This window comes from Lichenostomus cassidix, chromosome 6 (assembly GCF_008360975.1).
Source record: "Lichenostomus cassidix isolate B80296 chromosome 6, HeHo_3.0, whole genome shotgun sequence".
NCBI classification, from domain to species: Eukaryota; Metazoa; Chordata; class Aves; order Passeriformes; family Meliphagidae; genus Lichenostomus; species Lichenostomus cassidix.
The window spans coordinates 32,456,648-32,480,935 of record NC_139487.1 but is presented as its reverse complement, the minus strand read 5'-3'; the positions used below and the strand labels follow the sequence as shown (position 1 = coordinate 32,480,935).

At 43.4% G+C, this 24,288-nt stretch overlaps 1 protein-coding gene across 3 annotated transcripts in view; it reads left to right on the top strand.

The window, feature by feature from the left end:
• MICU1 (mitochondrial calcium uptake 1) overlaps window positions 1-24,288 on the top strand; it is a 90,213-nt gene that overhangs the window by 24,565 nt on the left and 41,360 nt on the right. For all 3 annotated transcript variants that reach the window (XM_085064409.1, XM_085064406.1, XM_085064408.1), the window contains exons 4-6: window positions 847-1,030; window positions 6,534-6,696; window positions 14,960-15,003. In XM_085064409.1, the coding sequence (XP_084920535.1) occupies window positions 847-1,030; window positions 6,534-6,696; window positions 14,960-15,003 (391 nt within the window). The remainder of the gene's footprint in view (window positions 1-846; window positions 1,031-6,533; window positions 6,697-14,959; window positions 15,004-24,288) is intronic.

Sequence of the window (24,288 nt, the reverse complement as noted above, 5' to 3'; positions counted from 1 at the left end):
GTTAATGTGGTCTGAGCTCTGTTTGATTCTAAACTGCTTTACAAGTAAAGCATGGGAAATCCAGAGCATTGTTTGGCTTAGGGATTTATCCTGCTTTTTATTTAATCATCCTACTGCCAGTCACAGTTCTGTGAGTTGCTCCTGACTCTGAGTGATTTGAAGTGTTCAGTCTCAGTCTATGAACAGAATTGCCTGAAGATCTTTGTCTTTGAACAGCAAGGGTAAAGGGGTTCTGTGCTCTGCCAGAGTTTTATTTCCACCTTGATGAAAAACAACACCAGTTTTGTTGTCAGAAACCCTGCAGCACTGGTGTTTAGAAGAGTCATTGGTGGAAGAAGGGGATAAAACAGCCTGTCAGCTGCTAGAGATAGAAAATAAATCAGCTGAGCTGAAACAAAAAGGTTGTTCGTCCTGAACAGTGCTGATGATAAAACACATTTCTGTTGCTTTATATATCTTTTGGGGGAAGCAGAGGTGGAATTAGTGCTAGAGGAGGTATGATGCCCTTTTCCTGGTGTTTCTTGCACACCTAGTTTTTGGGAGAGGGTGTGATAATTCCCCAAGTGATTTGCTCTGATGTTCTTGGACTGGGAAAACTTACTGTGACCACTAGTCTGGGTTTTGGTGTGGAGTGGAAATCTGAATACAACATGGAATACAACTTGGAATACATGCACACTGTATTCCAAGTGGACTGGTCACTTCTTTGCTTTTGCTTTGCAGCCCTCCCCACTGAGCTGTAACTAGTGTTTCACTCGGGTAGAGCCTGGCAGGACCATTTTGTTGCAGCCTTAGCACCACTCATTCACTTCTAAACGGGTGTTTGTTTTCCTTTCCCCGGTACAGGGCCTATGCAGAAGACTCTGTCAGACACGGCCCGAGGGCAGAGCCAGGAGAGAAAATGAAGCACGAGGAGGAGGAGGAGGAGGAGAGCAGCAGCAGAGAGGGCAGGAGGGCAGTGGCATCTGGCGAGGAGGAGGTGCCAGCGGAAGGGAAGAAGAAGAAGCGTTCTGGGTTCAGGGACCGCAAGGTACCAAACTTCGGGGTGTTCTCTTGCAAGAAACTTGCTCTGTACCTGCCTTTATTTTCTAAGGGACCTTACTGTTTTGGGAGCCTACTTTCTTGGCATGTTGTCATGAGTTTCTGTAGGTTGAAACTTACGTATTTGGAAAGCGCAGGACACTGATCCTCTGAAAAAGAGACCTCTTTTCCCATCTCCGCCTGGATGTCCAAGATAATCAAAGCTCCTGCACTGATGGCTTTTGGGATGGTGCATGCAAAGCAGGAAATTGGTGCCAAAGCTTTTAAACCATCTGGGACATTCAGAATGTGTGTCTGAGTCCATCCCTTTGCCTGTGAATATACCCACTGTGTGTAGGAAGAAGTAGAGGATGAATGTGGAAGGGAGGGTTATAGGAAAGATGTACTTTAATTATTCATTTAATTATTCTGTGCAAATGTATTTGTTGAAATACAGCCTCAGTCCCTCTTCATGGTTAGTCCTGGCTCTCTCTTGATGCTTATGGCTATTTCATTTTCAGATCAGACACATTTTCAAGAGTAGGAAAACTTGAGTAATAAACTGTATTGTCAGCTTGTGACCTGCCTTCACTCTTGGGCAATTCCAAGAGCTCTGGGCTCCTCAGAACTCTGACAACTGGTTTGGCACTATCTGAAACCACTGTTATTAAAGGATGTGTAATTTGTTCTGACAGAGTCCTGTAACTGGGAGCTGGCAGACAGCAGTATTTTATTTTTTAAGTCCATCTGGATGTCAGTTTTATAGGGCTGCGTTGGATGATGTAATATCTTTGCAGCACCAAAGAGGAGAAAGGAATTGTGAAGAGCATCTACTCCCATTCTGTATGATTTGCTTCTGATAATTATTTTTAAGCCTGTATTCTGGAGGTTGCATCTCATTAGCTGTTAAATTGTGGATGGTCATATACAGTGGCTTAACAGCTTCTCATGAAAAATTAAGAGCTGTTTGCTTTGAAGCTGCTGAATCATTTCAGTTCCTGGCTAGAATAGATTACATAACTTGAGATTTCAAGTGCCTCGTTGTATTTGGGGCTCCAAACTCTCTCCTGTTGTGACATGTTGGTGGCAGCTCAGTGAAGTTATGTAGTAAGATACTGTGCTGAGATATTCAGAATCGTCCAGGAATGTGGGTTCTTGGAAGCTGCTAATTTTTATGGCAGCTGAGTGTGAGGTGTTCTGATAACTTCAACTCTTGCCAGCACCACTCAAGAAAAGCAGGTTATTGGTTTTTTCCATTGTCAGCAGATGGAGGCAGGTTGCAAAGAGCAAACCACAGTCCACCTTCATCCACATTCTTACTGAATACAGTGAGTGTAAGGATTGATTTTTGCCTGATGTGGCTGCTGGCTGGGGAAGCCAGAGGAAGTTTTTTCGCAGGCAAGGATTGTTATTCCAGTTGCTAGAGATGTGCCTATGTTGACCAGCTCTTTCCTTCCCAAACTAAGCAGGGAGGAATATGGCCCTCCTTTCCAAATAAGACACAAGCCAGGTGTGCCCAAAAGATGGGAACTGTGTGTGGCCTGGATCCTTTCTCATCCCAGTCTCCCTTCCTCCGACAACAGTAACTCGGGAGCAGTAATTTCCTTGAGGACAGCCCTGTTTAAAACAGCCCTCATCATCTTTTTGCCAACACAGGCCTTTTCTCTGCAGCCTGGAGACAGAATGTACGTTGTGTGGCCTGAATGCCAATGCTGTACAAGCTCCATTAAATGCAGGATGTGCCAGGTATTCTCCCAGGTGGCTGTTCCGTGTTTGAGCGGCTCTGCTGTGGGCTTATGTTTGGTCAGCAGTTACTGTGGTGAGTCACCTCGGGAGCTGTGTTTGAATGTGGCCAGCTCAGATGGCAGGAGAAGGTGTGCCTCAGCTCCTGACTCTAAATCAGAGCTGCACCCAGGATGTGCTGCTCCCCTAATTGTGTAGCACCTTGGGGATTCTTGACTCTTCTACGTGTTTAGAAAAAAACCCAGCAAACACCACCATCCATAATAAAACCCTTCCCCAGCTCTTCCCATAATTAATTGAAAATAGTGTGGGATTTTCCTTGCAGAAAAAAAATTAAGCCTAATTGGAAGTGTTTAACACTTGTTTGTTATCCTAATGTTGCTTTTAATGAAGTTGATGATTAGTGGTGAAGCAATAAATTAAGTTTGACATTGCTGTTTTAGATAGTGATCCAGCGAGGGGGAAGTTGAAATATAAACCACTCTGAGTTGTGGGGATTGTGTGTGGATGGCTCCCAAGCATGTGTTGTCTGCAGTGTGTAGGTCCTGGCTATGTGGGGCAGAAAAGGAAAAAAATTACTTGAGTGCCTGTATAGTTTGTAGGCTAATGAGCTGTAATACATTAAGGGGGCGGGCTGATGTGTTAATTAACTTGCTAAAAGTGTTTGCATGCAGCAGTAGGGCTGACTTTATCAAGATGTACTGGCAGCGTCTGGGTCCTGTAGGTATCTTGCCTTGGGATGTTGATCCTGCTGAGTTGTCATTTGGGTGTGTGTCACAGGAGGAAGCACAAAGAAAATGAGTCCTAATTAATTTACCCTGTTGAGATGTGTGCTGTTGTATGGTCAAGGAGGCCCCCGGTGATACTCTGGAAGTGCATTGAGATGTTAATTTAGAGCTTTATTTTCATGTCAGCATAGGGTTTAGGTTTTTTTTCTTTTAACCTGAGGCTTAGTGTAAACATTGACAGTCTCAACAGCATCTTCTCTCTCGTAGAGCAGCAGGGATTACTTACTTGTCTTTCTCCTCCAATACATGCTCTACTAATAAATGCAAAAAAGGGATTTTTCCCTTTAGGTCACATCATCTCTGGAGGTGTCTGATTATGTGAGACTGCAATTCTGGGGGCAAGATAAGAACTTTGGCTGGTGTTCCCTGCACCAAGGACTGGTGTGTACTGGGGACAGGTGAGAGGTCAGGAGAGGAGACACTTGCCTGGCATTGTTTCCTGTCCAGATTGCTTTGAAGCAGTGCAACCCCCCCCTCACAAATGGTGGTGTGTGCACCCGAATTACGTGGGCTCTTACCTCCACATTTGTGTAGTGAGATCAGGGCACTCCTGTTATCACCTACCTGATGTTTAGCACCCAGTCTTGAACAAGTGTGTTTTTTCCCATTTGCAGTATCTTGGCTGCTCCCTTCTTGACCTGGCTTCCTGTTGCACCCAGCCTTGCTGTCAGAGGGATGGGCTGTAACAATTGTCAGTTTTTGCCAGTTGATTAGCTCATTAGCAAGAATTATGTAATTGTGAGTTCAGCTGCAGGCAGAAGGGAAGAAGTGTGGCTGCATTTGCTCCCTTCTTGTAGGGAAGCTTGTCGAAGAAGTGGGATTTCAGTTATGATGAATGCAGCCTGTGAGATGCAAAAAAACAGTTTAGCATTAGTTTAGATTCTAGTTTTTTGGTCTAGATTGTGTGTTTTTGTGGTGCAAGCTGAGACAGGAGATGCAGTTTTGAGCCCATATTGTTAGTAAGCTGTCGTTGCTTTGGAAGTAATACTCTAAGTACTTTAAACATGAGGAGAAAAGCACCTGTCAGCAACAAGCCTGACAGTAGCATCTTAGCACGGGCTTAAAATGGATGCAGAGGGAAGAGCTACTGTGAATATGAAGTGAAATGGGATAAAATGAAACATGGTTTTACTGGCAGAAATGTCAGGACTCCTGTCTTTGGTGCAGCAGTGGGGTTGTTGAGTTGTGCCTAACTGGGTTGAGGGAAGGCATTTGATGGTACCTTGCAAGAAATTTTTCCACAGGCTTGGAAAATTTGGCTAATGCGGTTTTTTAGGTAGAAAGCAGGCTATCTTGAAGGTTAGCCATGGATGGAGAGAGCTGGTCATGGTCTGTGGTGTCTGCTCTTGGCTCCAGTCTTGGGTTTCATACTGCCCTTGGGTTTATTTGTCGTGCTTGAAGGTAAAAATACCGGGCTGTTTCTGGCTGATTAACCTGGGTGGGGTGTTATTCATGAGATCAGGTCAGGCAGGAGTGAGATGTGGGCCTGCACCCACAAATGAAAATATCACTTTGGCGTTAGGAGCTGCCTCCTGCCAGGTGGGAGCAGTAGACAAAGCCACAAAGAGGTGGGGAAGTGGGTGTCATCTTTTACTGTGACTTGGAACTTGGCAATAAAGCAATTGTCCGCATTCCAGTGCCCTTATCTGTGGAGAACTTTGTGGACTGAAGCAATAAAAGAAGGATTAGGTTTGTTGATTATAGGTGCAAAGGGCCTAGGGACAAAAACTTTCTCCTGCAGGAGGGAGGGAACTGCCTGTAGTGGTTGATGGAAGGACATGTGAATTATGGAAAAGCTGTGGTGATGCAGGGACAAGGGGGGGTGAGAATGCTTTAGGTATTGTCATTATAGATAATGTCATCTGTGGTGAAATGCTGAGTTGGGACAAATACAGAGGAGGGAGGCTTTGCTTTACCAAAGCCTGGCTTGGGGGATTCAAAACATTTGGCTTGTTTTATCCTAGAAATAAGAAAAGCTAGAGAGGGTGTTTGCTGTCTGATCAACATCAGGCTGAGGAAGTTGTTCGAGTTTAAGGACAAGGCTGAGCCAGGACCAAAGCCAGGAAAGATCTACAGCTGCCTTGGCAGTACCCTTGATCTTGTCTGTTCTCTTGCAGCACATCCTTGGTTGGTTTTTTCCTCCTGTGGCTCTTGGCCAGCTGCAGGTTTCAAGCACATTATGGACTGTTAAACATGGCATATAATGCAGGAATGAAAAGCTGAAGTAAGGAGGAAAATTTTCTGTGCTAATACATGATTGAGTGTAGGTGTCTGTGCCTTTTTCCACCCTTGTGGCCTTGTGTTGTGATTTTGTTTAGGAAAGCTTTCTGTTGTCTTTGATTAATTCCAGCTGTGTGGGGGAAAACTGATTCTAGGTACAAAAAACATCACTGCTGGCAGAGTTAGCAGGAGACAGATTGGTGGGGAGAAGAGGACTGAGTTTCTGAGGAATTCTGCCAATGTGATAGAAAAGAGGAAAAAATGAGCTTGGGTGACTGAGCAACCAGCTGCAGCTCCAAGTGGTTTTTTCCAATACTCTGCTTGAAAGTAAAGGTTTCTCCCAGCCTTCTAAGACTTTTTTTCTTACTTCATATATTAATCACAAATCAAACCCTTCAACACTGTGGTTAAAATGTTGAGCTGCTTTGGATTCACAAATGCGACGCCAGTGCTTTTTCTTATGCTCATATTTTTAAACCACCTTCAGGGATTTTGGGAATTTGTTTTTCCTCTGCCATCATGAAGAGGCTCAATTTATTCATAATAAAGATTTTTAGTGTTTGTTCTTAATCCTGGGACATAATCAGCTGATATGTCCAATTTTCCTGGTTGTATAAAGGGTTTTTAAAAGGAATAATGCCAAAGGAGTCAAGAGTTGTGTTGCTGCACGCAATTTGTGCTGTGGCAAATCTTTTTGAGGACTAAGAGTCAGTGTGGGGGAGGAACAGTTCCCATCTAATGCTGGCTAAATTTCATTTCCAGGTGATGGAATACGAGAACAGGATCAGAGCCTACTCCACCCCAGACAAAATCTTCAGATACTTTGCCACACTGAAGGTCATCAACGAGCATGGCGAGTCTGAGGTCTTCATGACCCCGCAGGATTTCGTGAGATCCATCACTCCCAACGAGAAACAGCCGGAGAGTGAGTGCTGTGTCTGTGGTGATAAAGGGGAACTGATACTCCCCAGTCTCAGCTCACCTGGTCTTTAAACTTCCCAGCTCTGAACCTGGGATTGCCAGGGCTGGGAAGCATCTCCTGAAGCTCTGTTGCTCCAAGCCCAAGATTAGCCTGAGCCTTTCTGTGTTTCCCAAAATGCTGTTGCAGTGAAGCAGATCTGGCTGGTGTGAGCCTTTGAGGGGTAGACACGATGCCTTTCTCATATATTTAGTAGGGAAAGATTAACTGAAACACTTCCTAAACCTAAAAGGAGGTTGCTTTGGCAAGGAAAACCTCAGCAATAAAGATTGAACTCAATGATGTTAGAGGTCTTTTCTAACTAAAATGGTTCTAAAGGGGCTGAGGCAGCACCATGTGATGCTGCTGGTCAGGGTAGGGGTCATCTCTGATATCTTCAAATTCCCTGTGGATTGCAGAGAAATACATCACTTGTGGTACCTATGGGGGCTTGGTAGGCAACAAGTGGGAGATGGACGCCTTGCTCTTGTCTGGAAAACTGTGTCCTGACTATTTGGTGTTGATGGGGTGGCAGGAGACTTTTGTCTGTTCCATTTTGGAGGAGATTGATGTTTGGGGTGAGATGTGGGAGATCATGTTTCTTGGTCACCCACATTGTATCTCAAAGGATGAAACAGGCTTTTGTCAAATTAAAACTCCCCTTGTCTCTGCAGGCATTGATGAAGAACTTCCACCCCCAAATGTTAACTTTTTGAGTGTGGGGTTTATGACCAAATTGTCAAACTTTTGATATCTTAGATGACAGCTGCTAAATAAATACTGTGTACTCTGGTGCTTATAAAGTAACAATATGAACTGTGTGCAGGAGGGAAGAAAAAATAATCCTGGCATTAGTGTTTAAAGCATGTAGGTGAATTGATATTTAGGTTTCCATCAAGTCCTAGAAGTGGCTGTAGTTTCCATGCGAATTAATTGCTGTAGAATACTGTCTTGTCTATCTAAAGCTTCTGGAACTGGAACTTGGAAAAGCAGTAGCACCTGTCTGGAAGCTTAAAATCTGAAAACATCCTGTGTTTCGTTTCAACACATTCTGATTCTTTTTTTACTTCTTCCATGTGCTTGGTGCATTTTAAGGTGTGTACAGAAAATAGGTGGAAGAGTGCTCAGCAAATACCTCCTTCAGAGACAAGCAGAGGTGACTAATGGGAAATAATTCATCAGTCCTAGCCACTCACTTCCCATTGTATTCCCATTGTTATCCCAGCTGTTCAAATGGCCCCATGAAGCTGTCACTGCCCTTAAGTGCCTGCAAATGCTGCCAGTCAGTGACAAACAGCAGCTTGTAAGGGAGGAAGGTGGCCTTAGTGGTCCTGAGGTGCTCTTGGCAAGCAGCATGGGATGGAAACTCAGCTTGGGCTCCCAGCAGCAGGCAGAGGAGGAGGATGGGCATCTTGGATTTTGTGGAGTTGAAAAATTTGTCTTCAGGACTCTTACTGTTGTGGACTTGCTTCTAGATGGAGCTGCTTGAGGGTGGTTGTTCCTTACGAGTTCTGTACGTGCTCACAATCACAGTAAATGGGGTTTTTTAATACATAATGAACAGTTGAAGAGTGAAACACTTATTGCTACAATAAAGTCAAACCAGCCATAACCTTGTTCTCCAATGTTTTTAAAGCTGGTAGTAAAAAATAAAAGGAAGGTAGGTCTGGTTTTCAGACCAGAAATTGAAAACAGAGTGCTACCTGCTGGCCAAATGCGTTCTGTACTTCACACCCTGCTGGTGCTTTTGACTCATAGGATAATTTAGGTTACAGGTTAGTTGGGAAATGGTGGGGCTGCTTTCTCCCTGAGTCACAATTGGGTGAGCCCTCCACTGGGGCTGGAGCATCCTGCCTTCATCCCTGGGTGTTCCTTGTGTTGTGATATAGCCTGGTGTATTCCTGGGAAACCTCGTTGAGGTGATCCTTCAGTGTTCTCTAGTTGCTGGTCATAATTTTAGACAGTAACTTCTTGTAAATGCCTCTGTTGTTTTATGGAGGGAAAACACTGTGGAATATAAGTGATCTGGAGTAATGAGGTAGCTGAGTCCCTGTTGTATTTATTTTTAAACTGCTCGTCTACTGTGAAGTATTGTGTGCCTGATTCATTTTTATGGATTATGTAGGAGAAAGTTTGATTTATTATCAATAAAGTGTCAGCTTAATTCTAGCCTGCGTTTTGCTGGCTTGGGGAAAATGAATGCTAGTTGTTCAGCTCCTGTAGATTGCTTTCTCTGGTTCAGTCAAACTTCTTGCCACAGTATTCCCAAGTAGGCAAGCTGTGCTTAAGGAATGACATGCTCTTGCTGAGCTTGGAATGGTCTGTCAGAAGAAGCCAAAGAATGGCATTAAACTTGAAAGCTGCTTAAAAAAAATAATATTTTTTCTGTGCTATCTGGAAAGTTCAAGTGCCAGGAGAGGCGTGGGTGGTGATTTCTGCTCCCTGCAGTCCTGTATTATTTTTTTTCCTCCCACATCCTCTCATACCTGAGAGATAACTTTGCTCCAAGACTGGATGAGCAGGGATGGCTGTTTCCTATCTGGTGCTTCCTTGGTACCCTAGTCCCAAACCAACTGAAAATACTGTCTCAGGTAGGAAGTGTAAGGGTTCTCTCCCCTTCCCCGAGTTTATCTGGGTCCATTCTGCACTGATTGTTTTCCTAGGGAAAGTGAGTATTTTGGAGCATCCTGGACTAAGAAGGAGCTGTGCCAGCTGTGCTCAGCCAGTACCAGTTTTCTTATGGTCTTTGCAATAAGGATTGAAAGAAGTAAAAACTACTACTTATATCTCATCCCAGTGTGCTGCAATGAGTACAGGTTATTCCCAAACGAGTCCTGCTCTTCCATCCCAGTGTTAACCTCACTGGTTATCTCAGGCTCCTGCAACGGGAAAGATGCATTTCAAGATTCACCACATAATGAACAGCAACTCAAATATCTGAACTCTTGGAAGGTTTTTGGTTGGGTTGCTTTTGTTTGACTGCAAGAATGCCCAAACATGCTGCTGCAGCCCAGCCAGAAGCAGCAGCTGTGCCCCTGCAGACTCTGGGCATGGGATGGTGTTGGAGGACAGGAGCCGTGAAGGACAGAGCTGATTCCTGGTGGCTGGATCAGAGTGTACAGTTTGGTTCTCATGGTAGAAATGGTTTGTTTTCCATGTCTGAACTTCATGAGCAGCTGAGCACAAACTGGCTTCTGAGGTGGTGCAAGGCATGAGTGATTATTTGTAATTTTGATTAAAGTTTGAGATATGGAGCTGATCTTCTGTAGAACCAGCAGCCAGGAGCTGTGACAAGAACTCCTCTGATGGGGGAGGGAGAACTCCCTGGGGTGGTACAGATCCCTAAAGTTATACGTAGTGGTCAGCTGGATTTAAGACCTAGAAGAAAACCAGAGATTCTGGGACTCCAGTCCTTCTGGGAATACACTCTGTGTTCTTCCCCAGTGTGTTAGCTGGAGAGGTCTTCAGAGAAAGGATGCAAGTGAGAGGTAACTCAGAACTACAAGTTGGAGGGGGTTTTTTTGTGGAAATAAGTAATCTGTGGGCAAGAATCATCATTGAGCTCGTAATGCCTGATATGAGACCCCAGGAAAGGAGCCAAGGACGAGTGAGAGGTGCATTCAAATGTATGCTTATGTGCTAAAAGTCAAATAAATGAGGACTTCCCATGCAGATGACAGGTTGGTGTTGTTGCTCAGGTGTGTTAGGCATGCAAGGGAGTCTGACTGGCCTGTTGGAGCAGGAGCAGATAGGTGAGAGCCAAGTCCCTTGGTCCTTCATTACTTGAACAAAACAGTCCTGGACTTGAACACAAACCTGAGGCTGTTGTCCCCTGAGAAATCTCAGGCAGCTCGTTGTTTGCTTGCAGATTGCATTTGAAATTCAGAGGGGAAATAGTCTGAATACAACAATCAGAAGCTGGATTGCAGCTCTGGAGGGGAAAATTTGCTCCAGCATTTTCTTCTGCCATAATGTGGCATATCACAAGCACAGTTAGCAGGCTCTTCAGTCTTCATAATTAGCCCTTTTATTCATCTGCTGGCAAAAAAAGAGTCCATGTTATATATTAAGCAGTGGGGAAAAAAGTAGATCATGAGTGAATGTTACCCAAATAATGTGAAAAATTTGACAAGGATATCAAGACTGGAAGGAATTGAAAAGGTTTTTCCATCAGTGGGAAGCTGCTGGTATCCCAGAGGAAATCATGATGGTTTCTAATTGATCTCAACTGTGTTCTTGGCATAATGTAATTGTTCTTCTCCTGGAAGTTCATTTAAAAAATGTTTTTTAGAACTGCAGTCTATAACCTGCTGCCTATGGATGTATTTTTACAAGATAACATGAAGAGCTTAGTAATTGTCTAGCTATTTATCAAGTGTGGTAATTAGCTGGCTTTGAGAAAATCCATGGAAAGTATGTTTTTGTTAATCAATAGGAATGTAATAAGCATTTGATTTTAGATTTCGCTATTGCTGAACAAGAGTAAGAAAAAGTTATTCTGTGTTTTTTCCTTTACATAATTCATTCCTTCTCCATGAAAACATTCTTCCCAGCCCAAAATGAGAAAAGTAAATGCAGGGAATATGGTTCTGCTGTTGAACACCCTCTTTTCCCCATTGAGGCAGGCAGTGAATGTTCAGTCATTTTTGCTTTATATTGAATCATTTTTTATTTTTAGAGTGCTGCGAAAGTACTATCACATGAATAAAAGTACCAGCCTATATCCCTGGTATTGGTGGTTAAATGGTGTCAGTCTGCTCTGAAATAACATTACTAGTGGTGCTATGTGCTTAGGTACTCCATGGCAGTGCTGCTGTTTATTTGGGGCCCCTGATAGGTGGTATCAGAATTTGTAGGAGTAATAAATACTGATAGTTAAACATTCCAGGGAAGCTGTTTGGGAATCATTGCAGGTCACTGAAATGCTGCTGGCAGTGAGTGGCTGATGCAGAGCCCTTGGCTGCAGGAGCAGAAGGGATGTGTAGGGAAAGGTGAGGTGTTTGCAGGATCTCAGGTAAATAAAAGCTGGGGCAGGTCATGGTGGAAACTCTGGGTTTGTTCAAGAGAAATGATGAGTGAAGCTCTGGGTGGTCACTGCAATGCACAGTAGCCATGGTGTGTGTCCCAGGAAAGCCTGAAGCAGCCAGGTCATGAAACGACTTCTGGATTTCATTGCTGCTTCTCTTGATGGAAATCCTCCCATCCGCTTCTGGGAGAGTGCTATTTCAGCCCCTGCTCCCCAGTGAAAGGTGGAAAAGCTCTTTTTTCCTGGTTAAATGTGCCCATTAGCCTGTGCTCCTGCAGCTCAGCAGCAGTAGCCCAGCCAGGGGCTGTTTGTCTTGGGAGTGTGGCACAGTCCTGCAGGGGCTTTAACACAGCACTCTGCCTTTTGAAAAACAGAGGTGTAAAAACTCACATTCTTCCCTTTCCTTGTTCAGCTGTGATTGTCTTCATCCAGGCAGTGTTTCCATTGGTTCTCCAGCCTACGCAAATGCTGAATTCCTATTGTAGCATTTTGGAGGAAAAGCCGCTTGAGGTTTTTTTATGTAATTTGAAGAAAGATCGCAGGCATCAGACCCTCTTTGTTGGTTTTCTTTTGTCAGCTTTAAAGGCCTGTGGAAAAACAGGCAGCTAAGTCCTGAAAAAAGAAAATAAACTGTATTGGCAAAAGGAAAATGTGTAGAGTAAAAGTGTATGCCTTGAACATCAATGCCCCTTTGAACTTTTGAATTGGCTTCTTCTCTCAGGACCTGTGTGAGGGTATTTGCACAGAGGGGTTTAAGTGTGCAGCTAAATTAAGGAAGCAGAGGAGAGGGGACATTGTTGTGCGTGGCTGGGAGGGTGACAGTAAAACACTGGTGGGAACCAATGTGCTTGTGTGTGCAGTAGATTTGTGGAGTCATCTGGGTTGGAAAAGACTTCTAAGATTGAGTTCAACCATTGGCCCAGCACTCCCAAGGCCACCACTCAACCATGTCCCCAAGTGCCACATCTACTTGGCTTTTAAATCCCTCTAGGGATGGTGACTCTACCACTGCCCTGAGCAGCCTGTGCCAGTGCTTGATCACCGTTTTGGTGAAGGAATTTTTCCTAATATCAAATCTAAACCTTCCCTGGCCTAGCCTGAGGCCGTTTCCCCTTTCCTGTCTCTGTTCCCTGGAGCACAGCCCGACCCCCTGGCTGTCCCCTCCTGGCAGGAGTTGTGCAGAGCCACAAGGTCCCCCTGAGCCTCCTTTGCTCCAGGCTGAGCTCCTTTCCCAGCTCCCTCAGCCTCTCCTGGTGCTCCAGCCCCTTCCCAGCTCTGTTCCCTTCCCTGGACACTCTCCAGACCCCCCAGGGCTCTCTGGCCAGGAGGGCCCAGAACTGGACACAGCCCTTGAGAGGCAAACAGTCACTGCCCTGGGCTTGTGGCCACCCCATGGCTGGGACAGCCCAGGGGCCACAATTTATGTATTTATTTCTTACATAAATATTCATTATATTTATTTAGAAATATATATGATAGTTATATATATAAAATGATACCAGCTTATCTTTTCTTGCAGTTCATCTACACAAGCATCCATTCATTTTGGCTCTCTATTGAAACCTGTTTGCTTTGCCAGTGTCCAGTTGCAGGGGATGCCATTAAGACATACTTTCACTTGCTATTTTTAACCCATGTCCTTTTGTCGGCTTTCCATGAGTACATGCATAATGTCAGCCTGTCAGGGATCTGTCTTTCAGCAGCATATCCTGGCATGGGAAAAGGAGGTGTTCCTGAGAAATGACTTTATTGTGACACATGGACATAAGCTCAGCTTAAGTCATCATCCAGATGGATGGTTGGGCTGAGCTCTGATCACATAAAGTATCTGTAGTAAAATAATCACATTTATCAGACAAATCCTACCTCTAAATGCACCAATGCTTATTGCATTTCTACCCCCAGCTTGGAGGAGGAGAAAATTCAGAAGATTAAAGTCTGAAAATGTGTATGAATATGCGATTTTCATTGTTATCAGGCCCTCGAAATATTGAGAAGGTGCTTTCTGTCTGGAATTTTCACAAGTGCAGAAAGCTCTGTGACAATTGCCTTGACCTTTGAAATTGGTGGCAGAGGAGTTGCAGCTGCTTTGGGTCACAAAGGGCGGGGGGGTCACCCTGGAGCAATGAATATTTCTATTTTCTGCACCATACCATGAAACTTTTAAGCAGGCAGGAAGGGTTTCATTATCCTCTTTCAAAAGCAGGTGATGCAGCAGGCATGGGGAAGGCTTTATTTGGGTTTTTTCATCTTATTTTCTAATTTAAATTGAAATGAGGATGTGCTAATTACCATAAACAGTGGCAGAAAATGCATGGGACGTCGCTCTGTGGAGGGGTTTTATTCCTCAGTGCACCAAAAATCAGCCTGTGCTCTCCCGAGTTTTACTGGAAATGCTTGTCTTGAGTTCTGCTTAAACTCTTCTCAGGATGCATCTTCCTGACTTTGGATTGCAAAGCTCAGATAATTAATCTTCCTGAATTTTTTTGTCATTTTGCTTTTACGTGCAGTAACCGTTGTTAGATGCAGCCTGCTGGGCATGGTGGGTTAGATGAGAGCTTTGTGCCTTAACTCAGCTAATGCTGGGATTTTTTTTCCCATCTTCAATACAAAATAAGCATTTTGTGAAGGTAGAAGAGACTTTTTTTGTATAAATAATCTCTCTCCCTGCCTTTGTCCCATTCAGCTAAAGAACTCTACTTCCTACAAATGCATCTACAACTTATCTCCTTTTAAATCTATTTATTTTATACTCAAATATGAAGAAGCCTTGGATTTATTTGGTGATATCCCAATTAACTATGGGAACAAGTCTTTGTTTTCCTATTTGTGAGCCATTCAAAAGGTGTTACTAAAATCACCAAGAGTCACAGGTGAAATGTTTGCCTGGTAATAGTGCAGGGATCTATTTTGGGGTGGGTATTTCAGGCCCTTGAGAGGTGCTGGTTGCTGAGCTCTTGCTGGCCCTGCTATAAAAGGAGCTTTTCTTCTCCGATTCCTTGAGTTTATTGGTGTTTTAAATTCAAAATGCAAAGCACAAAATATATAAAACCAAATAAAATTTTCCTTCTGTTCCTTACAGTTTCTACAGGTTTTATTCAGACTCTGCATTTTACTTTCCAGTCCTCTCAAGCGGAAAGCACAATACTTATTTTTACACATAAGAGCTATATTTTTTAAGTATCTTTTTTTTTTCCCTTGCAGACCTGGGACTGGACCAGTTCATAGTGAAACGTTATGATGGGAAGGTAAGCACATTAGATGCATTATTAAATATATTTTATTTAATGGCTTTCATAACCTAGAATCCTTCAGTTATTACCTGAGTGAGGGTGTAAGTTAAATGAAGTGTGTGAAGTGTTCTCTTCTGAGCTTTTTGTTGTTTAGTAGCACTGCAGTGTTTTTCTGTAATGACAGAAAGATTGTTTCTATAAAGGAACCTTATTTTAATGTTTACAGACAAAATATTACCACTTCCTATATTCTGGTGGGCTGGGAAATCATGGGTTGTAAACACATTTCTTTGCTGGTTCTTCCTGTGTGAGAGCCCCACAAGTTAAACCATTTTAGGGGAAACTCACTGGATCTTTCCCTTCCAGTCTCATCTCCAGATTCCTAAAGAGAGGAGATGCTCTTAAATTTTTTTTTCTGCATCCCAACCACGTATTTCCCCCCATCAAACAGCCTTTCTCTGTTCCCCTTTTGAACCCCAGGCCCCTCCTGCAGCAGTGCACGACTGTTCTGGGTGTTTGTGCTGTTATGAGAGGTGCTGGCGATACCTTAAGCAAGTTCTGATCTAGTTTTGTCTCCCTGTGAAAGTGGAGCCATGTAGCATCCCACCTGTTATTATGGATATCACAGACCTAATTATCCACACTGTGAATCCCACTGGTGTGATAAAGGCAGCTCTGCCCCAGGACTGGCAGCTCAGATGGACTCCTTGATGCAGATAACTGCAGGTTGGTTAATTTTCCATCATATCACCATAGGCACACAATGGTCCTCCAGCTTTTAGCAGCATTTTCACTTGCATCATTTGAAAATTAAGTTTTCAAAGGGACATCAGCATCTCACCTCTTACTGCTGTAGGATGCACCTGACACAGAGTGTCAGGCATTTCCAGAAAGCCTCAACACTGGGGGAAAAAAAAGGCATTTAAAGCTTTATATAAACACAGTGTGGGCTGAACATGTGCAATTCCCTGTTTTGTGTTTAGCAGGAACAGGTAACAACAAGATGATCAAATTCCTGGGGTCTCTGTCATCAGCAGTGGACGAGTGTGCTGGTTACCCAGGCAGCAGAGCAGGGCTTTGCTGGAAAACAGACAACTGGGAGGTGGATTTTGGCAGTTAGTTTTGATACATAAAGCTCCAAAGCGTGTCGTGAACACCTGTTTTCTTTTCCCCTCTGCCACAAACGTGACGTCTGCTTTTTGTGATTAAAAAAAACAAAAGGAACCAAAGGAAGGACGTATATTCTTTGCAAAATACCCAGTGTTTCTCCCTCTGGTTTCATGACAGTCTGTTTTGCATCCATTCACTTTCATCATTTTATCTTGTCAAGCTATCACCCTCATCCCTTAGGCTTTACATAAACAAGATTTGTTTGTAGGGAAGAAGTGCTGAATCCCACACTATTTTTGCTAATCGCTCCTCTGTTCTCGAGCACTCTGCAGGCAATTCCCAGCACTCTGGATAAAAGATCCAAAGGCAATCCCTTTGAACTCAACTTTCTGTTCCTTTGCCCCTCAACAGCGAGGGCTTTGACCTGTAGTAGACTGAAATAGCTTTTTATATAACTTACAGATGTTGCTGCTGCACTTGGATGTCTCCGTGCTGTGGCTTGATTGCCTGAAAGTGAGGCAGCAGATTTAGGGGACTGCAATGCACTTTGCTTTATTATTATCTTCTCCTGGGTCCTGATTTTTCCACAGCCTAATAACACCCTGGAAGCAGTGTGCTCTGAAAATGAAGAAATAGAGGTTCTTATGTGCTTGGCTGTCTGCTTAAAGATACCTTGGGACTGGCTACATCTGGCCATGGCTATTAGGGCAGTGGTAATGTCCAGGTGAGAGGATAATTGGAGGAGAGGATAAAATGAGCTGGCTTTGGCTCTCCCTTGGTAATGAAGGAAGCTGACAGTAGATTGATCTGACAGCAGCTTGTTCTCATTTTGTTGCTTGCTTTAGGTTTCAGTTTAAAAAAAATAACACTGTTTTTACTCAGCCGAGCACAACTGAGGTGCTGCAGAGCTGACCTCACTCATTCTGAGTTTCACTTGCATAGTGATAAAATCCTTCTGCATCTCTCCCTCCGTGCCTGGTTCCAGCCCCACATTCCTCTTGGATTATCAAAGCAGCCTCTACCTGGAGGGCGTTTGCCTTTGTGTGCTGGAGGAGCCACTGAGCTCAAGCAGAAGGGTGAGAGGGTCATCACTGTTCCCCTAAGCATCCCTGTGGATGTCACACAGAGGTAATGGGAACTGTGGTACTCAAAAATAGGCCTGATCACTGGAAATTTCCTCTCCCTTTGTTAAGGAGAAAGGAGTTTGTGAACAGTCAGACACGAGCAAGCTGTGCTGTTCAAAAGCACTGACAATCCACAGGCCATTTTCTGGCTGAAGAGTGGGAGAGAGGATTGATTTTAGTTCCAAGCAAAGATTGCACATAGGGTTGCATGCGAGTAGTAATTCAGAAGGAGATTCAGTTAAAACATCTGTGCAGTTAGTTATATTTTAATTACATATTCCAGGACAGTGTTTGAAGCATCAGTGTGAATTCTGAGTACCTGTGTTTGAGATCTAAATACTGCAGCATTAGTGAGACAATGTATGAGCTGCTCCTTTCCTGTTTTATTTGGGTAAAACTACCATCAAAACAACTAACTGGCCATTGTGGGGTGATCAGGACTGATGTTGCCAAAGGATTTTGGGGAGTGGTGTGCCTCTGTATTGTGGCTGTGTCAGGTTTCTGAGCCAGCTTGCTGTGCATGTGACTGAATACAATGGTGAAAATACCCACTTCTTTCCCCTCTTCCTGCCCCCACTCTTGCTACTGATGATTTACAGAGTTACTGGAGAGGGAGGTCAATGTTACTGCCTTATTAATGGCAACAGTGCTTCTGTAATTTGAGCCTAAATACTTTTTCTTCACTCATGCAAGACCAAAAACCCTGGAGACACTCATCAAGCACAAACCTTTGGTCAGATATGTGTGCCAGCACTGGCTCATGCTTTTGGGCTGAGTGTGTGCAAGGAGTCACCCTGTGGCTCCATTTTTGTCTAGGAGTGGTGATTTCTTCCCTGGGGAGGCAAGCTCTGCAAAGTAAGGGGAAAGAGGCATTGATTACTATTCATTCAGAGAGAAAAAAGGTATTAATCAGCTTGTAGACATTTCATATGGAGCCTGAGCAGAAGGCTGATGTGAGAACACAGTCTCAGGGTGCTATGGTGTGGAGGTGCCCAGACCATGATTGTCTGCTGTGTTTGCACTGTCTCTTCCCTCTTGCATTTGGCAGTGGGAAAGCAAATGCATTTTTAACCCATCTGTGGGAGAAATATCTCATGTTTTAGTGATGAATATGCTCTCACTAAGTAGTATAGATTTCTTAGCACATCTAACCTGGCATAAGCTTCATTAATGTTACATAAATTGTCATGCAGACTTTGTTTAAATTTTTTTTTTTCGTGTCCTCTCTGTTTATTGATGGGATTTTTTTGTTGGCTTATGCATTAATGATTGACAAGCTTCATCTCACAAAGAAATAAAGAAACAATGCTGCTCATGTTATTGCTCTGAATTGTAAGCTGCAGATCCATCCTGTCCCCACCCTGGTGAGCCAGCACAGGAGCTCCCAGGTGTCCCCCAGCTGAGCTTCCAGCAGTGCATCCCATTGGAAAGGTGAAGGTGAGCTGGAGTGCTTTTAAGAGACCTCTATCCTATTTGGGAAATAAAAACCCCACTCTAGATGGGTTATTAGTTTAATTAGGATACACTTGACTTGCTCTTTTTTCTTTCCTTCTGTGGGGAGAAATCCATGCTGCTGCTTGATAAGAGCAAAAGCCTGTGAGCTACCAGCAACAGCTTTCCCTCCTGCAGTAAGTAATTAGAGAGGCTTTGAGTACCCCCTAATTAAATTTATGACTTAAGTATTTCCTGCCAGCACTTATGTTTACATCTCTAGATGTTTGGGGATGCAATGAAGTAATGCCAAGCAAGGTGAAGGACAAGGAAAATACTTCGGATTGTGTCTCTAAGGGCCAGTAAAATATCAGGAATTCACCTCCAGTGTATAATGCAGGGTCATCTCATGGACCAATGCAATGAGTATCTTCAGCTGCCCTGACCTGCAGGTGTGTATCCATTAAAGAGCACTTGCTGGGAGTCAGCTCAGGAGGCAGATTTCTTTCCAGATGATTTAAAGAGCATCTCAGGAGCAGAGGAGCTTGAAAAAACGTCCTTGGGGAGGATCCTCAAGGAGAAGACTGGGGGTAAATGGATGATGATTTTCTGGTGGATTGAAGGATTTTGCTCTCAGATTTGAAAAGGGGGGGAAGGAAAGGAGCCTTGATTTATTAGTGGGAATTTCTGGGATCCTTCCCTCTGTGGATGGGCTTTGACTGGAGTATGGGGCTCCCACCAGAGTGGGGTAAGTTGCTGTAGACCCACACTTGCAGCAAGAGAGACAGGCTTAAAGTCCTGCTGTCCCTCAAGAGCCAAGCACTGGGTCTGAGCTCCTGTGATGTTTAAATTCCTCTGAAGCCTTAATTCCAAAGGATGCAACTCTAAACATTACCTTACCAAAAGCCAGTATCACTATTCAGTAAAGAGCAGCATAAAGTGCAGGTGCCCTTGGTTTACTGAGCCCATTAGCTGGGAAGGACACTCGGTATGTTCTCCAGGTGAAATGCAATGAAAACAGATGAGGAATCCTCTGAATCCAACTGTGTGAAGTCTTGCCAGTGTCTGTTCTGACAGAGTTGGAAATGAATGTGTCCCCAGCATCTGCAGTTGGAGCTGTTGAAGCTGGGTTATGGCTTGATTGGAGAGACCTTGAAGCCATCCCAGTCCATAATCCATGTGAAATGTCACTGTCCAGTTTAAGATTCCCTGCTTTTAAATCCTTCACCCTCTGATCTTGGCACAGGTAGTATTTGCATAATAACCAGGAGGCATCTTCTTACATGGATAACAGCTGTGCACTGATCTGTATGAACATTCCTCTGTCATCCCTAAAAGTGTCAGAAGGAACTGGTGGGACAAAATCCTTGCCTGTGGCTTTGTGGAAGCAAGCAGAGATGCAGTTTATTGCAGATAACCAGCAAAGCTGAGCTGAGGTTTTTCTCTTCTTGGCTTTCTTTGCTGACACCCTGTCCGTGTTGGTTGGTTTCTTTGCTTGTTGGCTTTCCCCTCCCAGCCAGACTTGACCCTCCTGTCTGCTCCAGTTAGTTCTGATGTTTCCCTGTTTTCTGGGACCTGTGTGGACACTGAACTGTGCAAATTCTTCTCTTGGTTTGTTTTAATTAAAACTGGATTTTATCAAAGAAAATGCTTAATTGCTTCTAACACAGTTCACAAATATCCCTGTGGGCATCTGGGCTGCTTTAGGTACAGAACAAGCATCTTCCTTTCCTACCTCTTCTACCAAACATTTGTGCTGTATTTTGGCTTTGACAAAGCTCTACTTGCTGTTACCTTTTTGTATGCCTAATTCTGCTGCTCATTTCCACAGGGCTCCTACTAAAATCCTCTGGTTGCTCTTTGTCCTCTTTTGTTCTGGTTTCTAGGAACCCGGCGGGTGTTTCTTCCAGCTGCCAATATCTCTGATACTTGTCTTTATTCTAATTCTGGTTTGTGGGTTTTTTTCATGTAACCAAGCATTCCCTCGTTTTCTTCCCTTTTCTAACCCTCTCCCCTCCCACCAGGATTTCTGGCAGGTACAAAGCAGACAGCATGTGCTTTGATTAGTTTGTGCTTCAGACCTCATAATATGCACTTTTCATGGAAAAGGGACAGTGCATGCTCACCTCTTTTCCCTGCTTCTCTAATAAATAATCCTGAATGCTCTCCTTGATCCTCACCCTGAAGGATTTATTTCAGAACACCTGAGTTTGGTTTGTGGTGAGAACAGTCCTCAGAGTAACCATTAATATCTGGCTCTATTAACAGGAATTGCTTTGAGCAAAGCTCAAATGTGTCTCCCTGCCCTCCTGGTTTCAGTGTCCTCTGAGGCTTCTGTCTTATTTTGCAGCTTGATGAGAGTGTGATAGATCTGGCTCTGCTGGAAAATGGTGTTTTCCCCTTGAGGCCACAAAGTTAGTTTGATTCTCTGGCCAAATACTTTGGGGAAACATAATCTATTTGAAGGTGTGTAGGTTTGGGGAAGGTCACATTTGCAAACTCAAGTTTTTCAATTACAGAATCATGTACAGTGAACTGTATTAAAGAGTATGTTAGGAAGAATGTATTTAGTTGTTATAGTCCATAAAATGGTTTGTAGGAAAAATAACTAGAAACCAAAGGGGAGTTCATTCAGTATTAGTAAGTAAAAAGGAAAATATCTCTAAAGACTTTGAGTTTGCCCTGTAACTTTGTGACCTTAATGAAATCCATAGGGAAAGTTAGGGAAAAATAAACAACATGGTAATATGCCCTCAGTGGATATATGCAGTCTTTTAATCAAAAATGGGTCCTGGGGTATTTCTGGCTTTAATTTCTTTGATAGTTTTGCTGGTGTTAGATTAATGCTTAATACTTGAGGGACACAAAAACTAAGCTCTGAGAGCTCTGTCCTCAGGTGACATGGAGTTAGTAGGGAGAAGGGGTATGGGTGGAGAAGGTGGCAGGGAATGTTTTAGGACCTCACTTGACTACAAAAGAAAGGAAAATCTGGGTGGGAGAAGCAGGTGAAGAAAAAAGGAGTGAGAAAGGGAAAGAGAATTGGTGAATTGGAGAATTGGCGAGAGTTGGGTGGGTGAGTACCAAGTGTACAGCCCCAACCTCATCAACTGAGCCAATGTTCAGTAATCACTTTTTATAGAGAATTATTATTTTCCCCTTTGTGTCCTTTCACACTGGGATTTGTGTGAGAGAAAGAGCAGTACTTTGTCAACACAATGAGTTCATTTTGGTAAGGCAGGCTGAGATGAGGAAAAGCAGCATCCCAATTTCCATCAGAGACCTAAACAGCCATTTAAATTCAAAGGTGGCAAAACTCAGCTCCTTTTAGAAGCTTGATGTGGGCCATCAAGGACCCTAATTTCAATCCTCCCCCATTAAATTTCGCTGCAAAATGCCCCTGTGGTTGTACAGATGGTGATTTCATTACCCTGTGGAGGGCTGAGGGGAGCACAAGTGTAGACTGTCCCTTTTCCAAGGCATTTCCTATTTGCTTTTCCAGCAGGGGTTCTCCCTTGCATGAGTGGCTCCGCTGCCTGCCGAGGGTCGGGAAAGTCTGTGTCGTTGATTTTTCTGGGTTGTACAGAATGCTGGCCTTGCATTTCAGGTGCCCTTTGTTTGAAAGCTGATTTGAATATTTACAGCCTTGATGGAAGGGAGGGAATGCAGATTTCTCTTTCCAGTCTCAGCACTCCACCTGCAGTAATAATTGCTGCCTAAGTTTTGATTCTCTGAACGTGCTCAAATTGTGAGTGAGAGAATATGCAGGACAACCTCATCCATATCCATCTCTGTATTTTTGTGTGTCTCTGGAGATACACAGATAAAATAACCCCCCAAAATCAAGTTTTAAAAACCTCTTGACTAAAATGTGCTCTTGAAAGGTATTATCTGCCAGTTATGCAGTATCATCTGCCAATAGTAAATTTTAAGCATTTTCCTAGGTCAGCACTCAGCCACCACAATTTACCATGGAGAACCTGTTTGTGTTTCCCTGTGTTGGTGTGCAAACTTCACAGTAAATTATCTGGAGCCCCTAGGAATGATATTGTGAGTTTTCCCGTGGCTAAAGAGGTTTATGAGTTTCAAAAGGACCTTGTGCTGTTTCCATCACAGCCTCAAACACTTTTTCCTTATTTAATGATATAGAAAGAGTAACACAACAATGTCAGGTGGTGCATTTAAAATTACTTATTTTGCATCCACATTAGAGAACTGGCTTTAAAAACTCTTAAATTCCTCAGTTTTCACCCAAGTCCCTTTTTTTGTCCATGTTTCATAGTGCAGAGGGACCTCCCCTATCTGGTTTTCCTGAATGACTTTTCAACGTTGGGGCTGAAAGGCTCAATTTTTAAATCTGGTTCTGAAAGCCTTTTTATTTCTTTATTCAGTTTTCTTGAAGTGAGGTGCCTGAAATCTCTCGATACATGGTTTTGGCTCTTCAAAATTTAAATCTTTAAAAAAAGAGCAAAATTTAAAATCTCCCTGTTTTCAGTTCAGCATTTTAATACAGAGTTGAAAGCATTGGTATTTTTAATTACCACAGCAAGCTGGTTTGCACTGGAATTTCTTAAGTGTTTTCCCTTGTCTGCTACCAAGTCTCTTGGTATATATTTCCCTGGATTTTCAACAGCCCTGCTTGGGAAAAAGCTGCAGCAATCCATGCATGTCCTGCTGGCAAATAGGAATTCTTTTCCTACATGCCTACAGTAAACCATGAAAGAAATCCATTAATAGATGTCTTATTTTAATGTTTTCCATAACTGAAGGTGGTCATTTGGGACTGAAAGAGAATTGCTTTGCATCCAGGTGACTTCACTCCACACTCATGGGTTTGTATTTGCTCACACAATATTGGTCACCTGGAAATGTTTCTGTTCAAAAGGAACAAACCAAGTACAATGATGATTGTCAATAAAAGGTGGTTTATTTTTCATCTAAAATCCCTTGCTAATTGACAAAATTGCTTCCTGGTTCTGGAGAAATACTCATTATTTCTCATGGATATTTTATTGTTGTTTTGGAAGGTGTAAGTGTTCACATAAGACTGGTAGATTCCTGAAGCTTTGGTTCATGGAAGGGCAAAGGTGGTGCTGAAACAAGTTGCAGGAATAAATGTGCCCAAAGTGTTCTTTCTTCTCCAGATGGAAACCCAAACTGGCAGCTCTGAGAGACTTCCTAAGAATGTATTCTTCCTAAATTAAATGCTGTAGTTTCTGCAACGCCAGCTGAAGTGGAGCTACCAGGATTTAGGTGATCAGGTTTTTCTAGACCTGTGTTAGGAATGGGAGCACCAGCACCATGTGTCCATCTCTGCCTCTGCAGAGAAGGCGTCCCTCCATGTGCAAAAACACACCTTTATTTTTTGGATTTGCATAGTTTAATGTTACCATGTTTCAATCCTCACTCAGCCCTGTGAAAACAATTTTAAAATCCAAAGTAAAGGTAATAATTAGTGAGGAATGTAAGGATGCGGTGGGGTTTTTCCCCCCAAATCCTTTGTTACTTGGGAGCTGTACCATGTCCTTGGCTTGGGGGAAGCTCCAGCAGCAGGTCAGTTTTGGGTTGAATAGGGGAAGTTTGTGATGTATCTTTGGGTGCTTTCAGCCAGCCTGTAGGTACAGTGCTCCAGGGAGTT